Genomic DNA, 12819 nt, shown 5'->3' on the forward strand with positions numbered 1-12819 from the left:
TATTATGTTTAAAATGTGTTGAAAAAAATCTGCTCTCCATTAAACAGAAATTGAAGAAAAAAATAAACAAGGGGGCTAATACTTCTGACTTCAACTAACTTATTTTATTAGGATTTGTATGAACTGCCATTAAAGACTGCCATTTTCCCCCCTAAAAAATGGTGTTCCTTAATAAACAAATGAGTACAGCCAATTTTGAAAATGAATATTTTGATCAATTTCTCTGTGAATATAGATTTATATTTTAGTTAGTTTGAACAAAACTAATTTAGAACATGGATATTTAATAATATAATATCTTAGTCACGGAACATCTTTAGAAATAGAAAAATACATTTCAATTTAAAAATATATATTTTTTGTTTATTTATTTATTTTTTTTCATTTTCTTTATTTTAATTTTATATTTTCCCCTAATATATTTATTTAGGTGTAGTAATTTTTGGACCATTATTGTAAGTTTTTTTGTTAAATAAGCTCCAAATTTGTTCTTTGCTGGGTTGTTGGTGCCAGACGGGTGCCACTCCTGCCAGCTAAGAACAGGAAACTGAGGCTACAATTCGCACAGGCTCACCAAAACTGGACAGTAGAAGATTGGAAAAACGTTGCCTGGTCTGACGAGTCTCGATTTCTGCTGTGACATTCGGATGGTATAATGGCTATCATGTCAATATGGACCAAAATCTCTAAGGGATATTTCCAGTACCTTGTTGAATCTATGCCACGAAGAATTAAGGCAGTTCTGAAGGCAAAAGTGGGTCCAACTTGGTACTAGTAAGGTGTACCTAATAAAGTGGCCAGTGAGTATATAATACAAGGGTGCAACATCAAGTAGAATAACAAGCTGTTTTTTACAGCTGAAAATAAAAGAAACCAAGTCTAGAGGAAATAAGGTTCCATTAGCAGCATCCGTTCGCACATGAAAGACAGGTCAATAAGGTAACGTGATTAGCATTTCGTTGCATTGTACTTGTACATGTGTAATGACAATAAAGTTGAATCTAATCTGATCTAATCTAAATTAGAAGCGCACAAAAAGAAGTACCACACCACCACTAAAAGTAAATACATCTCTATATTAATCTCTTGTAACAAAACAAAACAAACCGAGTCCAAGAATGCATTTCCTTATAAAACTTTATTGAAGGTTTGTTTCTCCTGTATCAGGATGGAATGATATGAAAAAGACATGAGCGTCCATCTCCGAGGAAATGAGGAGAGGGCAATAAAACCAGACATTTAAGAGAAAAAAAAAAAAAAACCTCAGTGCTCTGCGTTGCACGCGTTCACTTTAAAACCATTCAGCAATGCTTCACTCCATCCACGAAAAACCGTCTTGAGATCTCCACACCGCCGCATTCAACATCCATCATTTCAACTCAATTAAGTGTGCTTTCGGTTACACCGGTCCTTTTAAAACATCAAGCAAATCCGGGAAGCACCGCTCCGATTCAGCAATGGATCCCGAAGCCAGTTTCTCCACGGCAGCTGCTAAACATCCACTTTGGCCTCTTGATCATTGGCAACGTGTAAAAATCTAGCTGAAATAAAGGTAAAAGAAGCTGAGGAAGGAAGCCCTGCAGCCCTCAGATACACCACAGACGGGCGCCTTCAGGACGGCCCGTGGTTTGGCTGTGTGGCGGGTCCTGTGATGTGCTGCTATAACTTCAGCGTTCCCGGCGGGAGGCTCCCATTGCACAGTCTGTAAAAGCGCAGGTCGTTCACGATACGATACACTCCCTGAGAAAACGACGGCAGGTCCTGGGAGAGAGTAAGAGAGAGTCGAGTCAAATCAAACTTGCAAACATTTTCGAAATACCACTTTTCTAGAATAAATGGAAATAAATAGATGAATAAAAAGACATCGACAGCAATAAGATAAAAGCAGTGTTGAGCAGTAGCTCAACTACATTTCTCTGTAGCGTCGCTACTTTCTAAATCAAATAGCTTAACAGCAGCGAAGCTATTTTATTAGTCAAGTAGCGCAGTAGCATCCACCAAGCCACATTTTACAGATCGTGGATCAATAAGTGACGGCACCGACATTCATTTAATGTGACTTTGAGGCCGATATCCAACCCAAGGGTTTTCAAACTGTGATTATGATGACGATTTTTATGCGTTCACTAGAGGGAATATGATTGACGTCAGCTCCACAGCTAACTTTCAGGCACCTGTAGAGTAAATGTGTTCCAGTAAAATATACACAATTAAAATGGATCGTCACAAAATGTGGCAAAAAGTCCTACATGACGGTAATAGTTTGACTGCGATGTTTATCTCAATAATGTCACTAATATCTGCATACTCCACGTGTCTTAATTTCATTTCTGTTTAGTTCAGTTATGACTTTAGCTGGATTACGGTGATCAAAAGTAACTGTTTACATGGTAGACTCTAATCAGAGCACTGTCTTAATCAAATTAAAATTGTATTAAAGTATTGTTGCCCATGTAAACCTCCTTAATGTTTGACTCAACCACACCGTCAAGGCTTTGCAAAGCACATGCATTATAATTTTGTTTTTTGTTGCTCCGAAAAGTTTGAAAACACCAGGTCTAACTGATGAAAGTAAATCCATATGATGGCGAGAATGACAATATTTTCTTCTTCCTGTTTTACGATAGTTGACTGCAAACGTTTTTGTACGCTACTGCCACCTCTGGTCAGATGACGTCGTCAACCAAATTAGGCTAACATGAGAAACTTGCTTGATGGAAAGATGACTGAGGGAGAGGAGTTATTTCTGAAGCAGGAGTTTTCGTGACCATTACCCGAGAAGTACATGTTAAGATGCAATAAATTTCTGCTGCTGTGCTCAAAAAACACTTCAGTGATTTATAGTAAGTAGTGCTATAAATTACTGCATTATGTAGTGTAATTTATTAATGAAGAGTTGTAAATATATATACACAATATGCATAATGCTTAGGTCAAAATATTTCTCTATTATAAATTACTATAGTATTTTAAATGTGTAACACCTGCTTTTATTGGACGTTTTGTTTTTGCTGTTATGTACTATAATTTGTTTCTGTTTAGTACAGCATATTATTTACAGTAAATAACTGAACTGAATTGTGCCTCATATGTTTCATTGACGGTTTTATTGATCTCTAAGATATGATTGACTTGGATTGACTTGGCAGTGTTGGGAAATAAGTAATATATTACAATATCTAGTCTCTTAAAAATAAATAAAAAGTAACTACATGTATTGGTTATTTTTTAAGGATGCAATGCGAATATATTTGTGTTGTGGTATTTTATTGTAATTTGATTTTTTTTTTTCTTTTTTTAAAGAGATAAGGCAGACATAAAACTGTAATATTACTTTTTCCTAACACTGGATTTAAGTTGCTTCGATTTAAAAATAAAAACTGCAAAAGCTAAAAAAAAAAAGCATTAGCTTAGCTTGCTACATTTCTCAGAGGGTAGCTTTTAGTGTAGTTAAGCTACATTAAGTAGAGTAGCTAAAAGCTTAGCTCACTACATTTGTAAAGTAGCTTGTCCAACACTGGATAAAAGTGAATCTTAGTAAATCTTTTAATAAAAAAATCAAAAAAGGTTTATTTTTGTTGGAGTTGCATTTAAAGGTCCTGTGCATTAAATTTAAACTCACAATTTAAATTGGAGGGTTGGAGAATCACCAGCTTTTTTCAAGGTCATGCCACAGAATCTCAATTAGATTTAGGTCAGGATTTTGACCACTCCATAGTTTTATATAGTTAAAAACAGCCTTATAAATACATAATGTGGGTCACAATTAGGGCCAGACGGTTCTGCGGAAGTTTTGTTGCTATTTCTGCCAAGAATTTTGTTAAAAATCTGCGGATTTCTGCAGAATTATTTTGGGAGTATTATAACTAAAACCTTAATATGTGAAATAAAAAAATAATATGTTTTTAACTTTTATTTAATGTTTATTCACTTTATTTGGTAAACAAAGCAAATCTCTCATATAATATCTCTACTAAAAGACTGAAATATTACTGTACAAACTGCATTGCACATAAATCAGATGAACATTTTAATATTAGTAAATGATATTACTGAAATTAATAAAAAAACTGAATAAATATACATTTACACACATTTACTCAAGTAAATAAACAGAATTAATCATGGGCTAAAAAGCAGCGAAAATCTGCGGGATTCTGCACGCGCATTCCGTGTGGGCCCAGTCATAATACAGTTACTAACCTTATAAATGCATCATTGAAGGTTTAAAGTATTAGGTATTAATAACACGATTATAACTATTTTATTATGTAGCCATAACTGTCATATACTTCATTATAAGGTTTGTTTCTTTATAGATACATTTATAGAATGACTATAAATAATTATAAAAAGAGTTATAAATCATTATAAGCATGAGCTTCAAAGAAACTGTTTTTTCAATCTTTTTTTCAATTTCCATCTCAATTGGATTCAGGTCAGGACGACTAGCCCACTCTGAAGTTTCATAATGTTAATAAGAGCCTTTTAAATACTTAATGTGGGTCAGCATACTGTTATTAACCCTATAAATGAATCATTGACTGGCTTTAAGTAATAAATATTAATAACACTATTATTTTATTATTTAGCTATAATAGTCATAATACAGCTTAAGGTTTGTTTTGTCTTTATAAATACATTTATAGAATGATTATAAGTAAATTTAAACAGATTGACAGTTCATTATAAGCATGAGCCTAACAGAAAGCATTACTGATCTTTATTTTTTGCAATATATGGGAGTTTTTGCATTTCCATTAAGCATAATTTGAATTGGAGGGTTTGAGCAAGAACAGCCTTTGTAAGGTCATGCCACAGCATCTTAATTGGATTCAGGTCAGGACTTTGACTAGGCCACTCCAAAGTTTCATACTATTGATAAGATGCATATAAATATTTACTGTGTTAAATGATGTAATGTGTATTAATAATAACCTAGTTATACTTCATTATAATCATCGTTTTTTTCCCAATAGATGGGAGTTTTTGCAAAATGGACGCATTTCCATTATGTAATTTCAATTCATAATTGGAATTTCTGCAATTTTAATGGATAGAAACAAGCCTGGAGTGACTTCAGAAAAATCCAGAGTACATTTCACCCCTTTACATCTGTAAAGACAACAGTGTTTTCTGATGCACTGTAATGGTGATGTTCGCTCACCCTCTCTGGCGTGAAGTTTCGGGCAAGCGTTGTGCGTTGGTGTGGGTCAAGGCCTTGGCATCCATTGAGGAACTCTGGCAAGAAGGAGGAGTAGAATGCTGAGAAATCCACCGCCGCCATGTTATAGAGCGCCAGCGTGATGTCCTCCTGCAGGAGATCATGGCTCTTGTGCAGCAGGACTTGCAGGAGGACGTTAATGAAGTGGAACAGCATGGCGTTTCTGAACAGCTTCTGCAATTAACCATCACACATCACTGACCGACCACAGACACAAGCTTAAAAGAAAACAAACAAACCTCAACTCTGTATATCAGCATCATTATATACCGTTCAAATTGTAATAATTAAAATAAAGAAATTATTATTAGTAGTATTATTATTAATAATAATAATCCTTTTTTATTCTTTATTTTTAAATATTACAATTTTACCAATATATATGCATTTGTTTCATTTTTACAGATGGTACGGCATCATATTTGCAAAATGAAATTCAGTACCTGCTTCAAAGTCTGAATTATTTCACTAACAAACAAAAAAATACAAGCCTGAGCCAGACGTTTGGGTGTTTTCCAACATTTTGTGGAAACTGAAATTAAAGCTGAAAATTAAATATATAATAAAAGAATAAAACTAAAATTAAAGGTATAAATTATGCAGATTCGTTTTACATTAAACTACATCTTTTTTCACCTCACACTTTTGCAAAATAATATTTGTAAATAAAATAGTTATTTGCACCAAGATTTACATAACACCCATTTAAAATGTCATTCCATTTTTACAATATACCAAAATAGATATCATATTCAGAATCATATTCACAGTCTTTGCTTTGTCTTTCTAGTTTAATTTAAAACGTTAAACCTCTCCTTCAAATCATGATTTTACCATTTTAAGTTGTAAAAACAAAATAACATTTAGTATGATCAAATATTTATTTACTTATTATGTATTTGCTGAACGACAATGGATCATGATTTCACTAATTTACTAGAATTTCATTCAAGCAGACGTTTTTATTTGAAAAGTCCATATTAAAAGCTGTAGCACCGTCATTATTTTGAGTAATGTAAGCACATATCAGTGCGTCTCACCCTGTGGTACAGCTTGTGTTTGGTGTTCAGCACCTCCAGGTAACTCAAGTTTTGCTTGAAGATGTGAATATCAGGCTGAAGAAAAGACTGACCGAATGCCTGCAAATCAAAGACATGTTAAAACACACACATCCACACAATATGAATGAAAGCATTATCAGCGCGGCTACTGAATCACAAGCTGCAGAACTGACTGTAATGGGATTCTGAAAAACGACAAATAAAATATAGATAATAAAATAGCAAGACATATATAATTAAATAAACCAACAGCAAATTGGAACTTAAATTATTTTATAGTGATTTTAGGGTGTCCTTGTTACAGGGGAACAATTTAGATAGCGAGCTTTATTAATCACTTACATGTACTATTACTATTTATATTACTGTTACTATATGGTGAGGTTTAGGTTTGGAGTATATAATTATGCATAACTGAAATCATTATTTAAAATACATTGATATTGATCTTAAAAATAAACAAAAACGGATGCCATATAAAGTGCGATGAAATGTTTTTTTTTTTGTGTGGAACTGAATGAGAAAAATAAGCACGGCATTTATACTGTCAGCATGTTTTTTTTTTTACTGGGAAGATAATTAAAGGGGCATTACATGCTAAGAGAAGATATTTGTTGATGCTTGGTTTAGCTGTGAAGAGTTGAAGGCAGCCAATTACCTGCATGGCAGCAGTGAATTGTGCCTGGTTCTCCATGAGCTCCTCCGCTCCGCTTCTCTGAACGCTGCTCAACACTGAGCTCTTGAAGAAAAACCTCCAGTTCTGGTGGAGAATCTGGAAGAGCAGCTCGAACATCTCGGCTTTCACATCTGGACAGGAGCGCTGCACAACAGAGATGAAGAACGGTGAAGATCTCAACACCCATTTTATTTATTTTTTTTATTTTTAATACACGTGACCCTGGACCTCTTGTTGCATGGATATATTACTGGCAATAGCTAAACATACGGTACAAGTACTGTACAGGCTAATGTGGTGATTATTGGTACATTGTAAATTTAACATGGTGTGTTAGAAATATACAGTTTAATCAAATTTACTGTTAGTAGTAAATGAAATGTAAATCTCATAATTCCCTAAACATACTGTAACACAAAAACATACTTTATAGGCACTATGAAATTGAATGACTAACCTCTGCTACTATTGGGTAAACCTGATCCAAACAAAGACTAAGGATGCTGGGTAAAAGAGGCTTGAAGGTCTGACCGGGTTCTTGAACGACAACCTGAGAAAGAAAAAAAAAATAAGAGTCAGCATAATGTTTAATCCTCTTACAATCTGACATATGAACTTAGCCAATTCATGTTTCATCATGTTGAGCATTTAAAAGGTCTTAGCATTGGCTGAGACAAAGAAAAAACATTGGTTGTTTCCCTACAAATTTGCTGGAATTGACACAGGCTTCTCCCAAAAGATAAGACGATGTACAAGAGGCATCATTGTGGAAATTTTTTTTTTATAATTTTCAGCTTTTATTTATATTTGAACAAAAAGTATCATGCCCAAAATTATTCATACCCTTCTCAATAAATTGCTAGAAAAGCCTTTATCGGCTACTACAGCACTATAACACTTGATTAAATTGGTATATTTAAATAGTCATCTTTAGCTTCAACTCTTTCTGGTTGGAGAGTCTCCATCACCCTGATCTTTTGCTTCCTCCACAGATTCTCAATTGGATTTAAGTCAGGACTCTGGCTGGGCCCACGCAAAACTTTAATGTTTTTTTCTGCCAACCATTTGAACAAAACTATTATAATGTGTCAGAATTTCACAGGGGTATGTATAATTTCAGGCTTGACTGTTTAAACATGTAATTTTGATTTACTTGACCAATATTTGAGGCTGATTGGCTGCATTCAAAATCACATATCTCCATACAATATAGTACACTAAAAACTGTATGCGAGCCAAGTAGTATGTCCGAATTCATAGCATTTGAAAAACAGTATGCGAGAAGTACTTAAGAATCTCGCCGAAATTAGTAAGTGCACATCCGATGGAAGCTACGCTATCCTATGATGCCCCTCATTCATGAATGTAAAGTGACGCAACTGACGCAGGTAGGTCACATAATCATGACAAAACAGCAGATGTACTCTGTCCAAGTTCCATTAATACTACTTGCATTCATACTAGAATGCACAATAAACTCAAATGCAGCACACCTCAGTAGGCAATTTTGGATGCAGCCATTGTCTTTTTTGTTTTTCATCAACTCATTAAATCTAATTAAAAGTGAAACTAGTAACTAGAAATGATATAGAAAGTTGCCAAAACTAACAACATAAGCCTCTTTTAAACTATCCTTAACACAAGCCTCTTGTACAGTATAGGTTAAATATTTAAGATCTCACGCATGCACACGCACACACAAAACCTGTCATAATTGACTCATCATCCGCTTGTACCAAACATGTTTGGGTTTTCTTCTTCTGTTGAACACGCAGGAAGTTTTCCTGAATTTTTTTTTTGTTCCTACTAAGGAAGTCGATGAATTTTTTTTTGCCAACATATTGTAGATTAATTCCAGTTCTTTGCTTTAGCAATGTTCAAAAATACTACTATATTTAATGTTGTAGTCACAAAATTAGTTACAATATTTATTTATCTCTGTTAAATGTTAGTTAATGAAAATGTTTATTGTTAGTTCAACATTAAGTAATGTTAACAAGAAACAACCAACACATTAATAAATATTGATGTTTTAAAATACTGAAGTGAAAATATGATTAATATAATGATTTTATTTATATTTAGTTTTATTTACAGCTTTTTTTATATACATAATTTATTTTTCAGTGTACAACAGTTACCATAAATAAAGCTCTTCAAAATGTCTTGTTTTGAGTTCAACAGAAGAAATCTAAAGTTTAGAACCACCTGAGTGGGATTAATGAAGACAAAACAGGCAGCAAAAAATATAGACTAAAAAAAATAATAATAAAATAACATAAAATTATTTAATACAACGAATGAATAACGCAACTGTCAACCTCTAGAAATCAATCATAAACATAGCAAAACCAAACAAAGGTTCTCATTTCTTTCACCTGGAGAATTTTGAGAAACTTCTGGACCACTTTGGAGCCGGAGCTACCCTCCTGTAGGATGCTCACCGCCAGCTGCTCTCTGAGGAACACAAACATCAGACAGCATTAATACAAGCAGTGACGACACACTAGTGCACACTAGCAATCACACAGATGCCGTCTAGATGACCTGGTGAACATGCTGAGGAAGGTTTGGATGATCTGCTCGGTGAAGGCAACTCCCATCTGCACACGCAGCGCTTGAAACAACGTGAGAAAGAAACTCAGCATCTCATCCGTCACCTCTAAGAAACAGAGAGAACACAAGACAACAGCGTAAATAAACTTTAGCACAGTTTAAGAGAACAGCAGTTTAAAGAAACACTCGATTTCTTTTTGGAAAAGGCTCAATTTACAACCACTTTTGAATCCATTCAGGCTGGCGGGAGCACTTTTAGCTTAGCATAAATCACTGAAACGGATTAGACCATTAGCATCTTACTTAAAAAAAAAAAAAAAAAATAATAATATATATATATATATATATATATATATATATATATATATATATATATATATATAAATATAAATATATATATATATATATATATATATATATATATATATATATATATATATAAATATATATATAAATATATATATATATATATATAAATATATATATATAAATATATATATAAATATATATATATAAATATATATATATAAATATATATATATATATATATATATATATATATATATATATATAAATATATATATATATATATAAATATATATAAATATATATATATATAAATATAAATATATATATATATATATATATATATATATATATATATATAAATATAAATATATATATATATATATATATATATATATATAAATATATATATATATATATATATATATAAAAATATATATATATATATATATATATATATATATATATATATATATATATATATATATATATATATATAAATATATATATATAAATATATATATATATATATATATATATATAAAAATATATATATAAATATATATATATATATATATATATATATATATATATATATATATATATATATATATATATATATATATATATATATATATATATATATATATATATATATATTTAAAGTTTGACTCTTCTGAAGTTACAGCATGTACTAAAAAAAAATCCATGTTTTTCATGTTTCCATGTTGATATCAAAGACCCTTTAAGGCAAGTCATTTCACTCAACAGCCATCTTTGAAACGCCTCTTGGGCAGTATGCTCAGGCATTCAGTTTGAATAGGGACAGATCAAATTCTCCACAATTACTTGCCAAGCTTACGATTGAATTTCATATTAGAAATGACCAATGAAATTAAATAACAACTGTCTATTTAGTTTAATTTCTAAACATTCCAATCAAACAAAATCTGCAGAAACTTGCATCTGGTAAAAGACCCTCCCCCAAAGAATCCTCAGTCTATAGCGATCGACGATTGGCTCCTGTAATAGAAGGCGGGGTTTCATTCGCTATATTGACCGATGCATTTTTCCCCATTTGAAACTAAACGAGTGACATGTCTTGTGTATTCCAGGGTCTTTGGATAGGAACTATACTGTTATTTGGCTGTATTAACAAAGGAACTGCCATATTAGCTAAGCTAAACTAAAAGTGCTAAAGCCAGAGTCGTAGATCGGCTGAATAAATACAAAACTGGTAAAACTAAACTGTTCAACTCTAAGGGGGTTTTAAAATGAGCCTGTTTCCAAGTAAAAGGAGAGTTTCTTTATCAAAGTCCAAGTGTTCAGCGGCTGTAAAGTAGTTTTTTTGTACCTGGCTGCTGGATGAAGAGGGGGAAGAGTGCGAGCGAGACCTGAACCGACTCCTGCAGGCTGTGGTAACAGATCTGACGTGATTTGGTGGCCTCTCCTGAAATACTGTCCACCAGATCCCTCAGCACACACAGAGTCTGCTGGATTACCGCCTTGCCTAAGAGACAGCAATTGAGATTATTTTAATTTTTGAAAATTGTTAAAGAAAGTGAAGATGTAAAAAGAGGGTATTAAAGAGACGGAATTCAATAAAAGAGTGAGAAACTTTGTCAGAATTTCCCAGAATTTTGTACCCATTCCCCTTTAGCCCTACACCTTTAAGCTAAAGTCGATGAAAATGACAATCTATGCTGGCTTTTCTCCCCTTGGGTTTTAGGTTTTAAAAGGGAAAAAAATTCCACCACTCTGTGCACACTTTTAGGATACCGGGTGTCAGATTTGCACGATCCATATGCATAACACTTTGGCTTGTTTCCCTAGCTCGAAAGCTTGACAGACCTCCTGCACGTAGCTACGGTTGCTAAGCCATGTTTGTTGTGTGGCGGTTATCAGGTGTGGCTTAGCGAAAGGTCAATTGCAATTCGCTTTGTAAATGTAAATTATTAATCATTAATTGGTTCAATGTGTATATAAGAGAGCTGGTATGCTAGCTAGAGTAGGTCACTGTGTGGTTACTCAGGAGTCAAGATCTACCATCTAGTTGACTCTAACTCAGGGGTCACCAATCTCGGTCCAGGAGGTCCGGTGTCCCTGCAGGGTTTAGCTCCAACTTGCCTCAACACACCTGCCTGGATGTTTCAAGTATACCTAGTAAGACCTTGATTGGCTTGTTCAGGTGTGCTTGATTAGGGTTGGAGCTAAAATCTGCAGGACACTGGCCCTCCAGGAACAAGTTTGGTGACCACTGCCTTAACCTTTTGGGTTGATTTTGCATTACTTATATCATGATGTCAAGGTTTTGTTGTGATTATATCTTAGGTTCTTTATTTTCCTTATTATCCCTAAATTTGTTTGTTGCCTTGAATGACAGTTCTTATGTTTGTTTTGTTTATAATAAATATTCTGCATTAAAACTATTTCATTGTATGATTTCTTCTATATTTTGACTCAAATGAAGGGATTGTAACCCTACGAATAAGCAAAATGATCATCTGTTGCTCTTACTGCTGTGGTGATGGTTGGGTGGGCGGGGAAGGAGGCGGTACTGCTGCGTGAGGCTGCTGATCAGCCGTGCGTGATTGGCTGAGCGATTCGGCCACTGCTGCTCCCCCTCTGGTAAGCTGGGCCACGGCAGCAGCAGCATGTTGGACAGGGCTCGACACACGAGGACATGAGCCTTGAGAAATAAAAAAAAACAAAAACAAATATTACATCATGCACAAATACAGTCAGATCAATGTACAAACAGTGCCACGTAGTCCTGTTTTTTTTCAGAGACAGACCAATGTAAACTCCCAAACACACACACACACCTCTTGAGGTAATCTGTGGTTATGATTTTCTGTGATCAGGTTGAAGATATTTTGCACCGCTGGCAGAGACACCAGGAACACCGGGCGCACGGTGGTCGCCATGGAGACCAGGAGATGGCACGCAGATAACAGCAGCTTCTCTGGAACCTGTGGCACACAGATCAGATTGAT

The 12819-nt window shown here is 33.8% G+C and overlaps 1 protein-coding gene across 3 annotated transcripts in view; it reads right to left on the reverse strand.

Moving 5' to 3' along the window:
- Positions 1 to 1119: 1119 nt before the first annotated feature.
- xpo6 (exportin 6) overlaps positions 1120 to 12819 on the reverse strand; it is a 50670-nt gene continuing 38970 nt past the window's right edge. For all 3 annotated transcript variants that reach the window (NM_194374.1, XM_087242234.2, XM_087242235.2), the window contains 10 exon segments: positions 1120 to 1761; positions 5168 to 5398; positions 6265 to 6363; positions 6944 to 7105; positions 7419 to 7511; positions 9340 to 9418; positions 9509 to 9623; positions 11178 to 11333; positions 12341 to 12512; positions 12649 to 12795. In NM_194374.1, the coding sequence (NP_919355.1) occupies positions 1660 to 1761; positions 5168 to 5398; positions 6265 to 6363; positions 6944 to 7105; positions 7419 to 7511; positions 9340 to 9418; positions 9509 to 9623; positions 11178 to 11333; positions 12341 to 12512; positions 12649 to 12795 (1356 nt within the window). In that variant the 3' untranslated portion in view covers positions 1120 to 1659.

This window comes from Danio rerio, chromosome 3 (assembly GCF_052040795.2).
Source record: "Danio rerio strain M-AB ecotype USA chromosome 3, GRCz13ab, whole genome shotgun sequence".
Classification (NCBI taxonomy): Eukaryota; Metazoa; Chordata; class Actinopteri; order Cypriniformes; family Danionidae; genus Danio; species Danio rerio.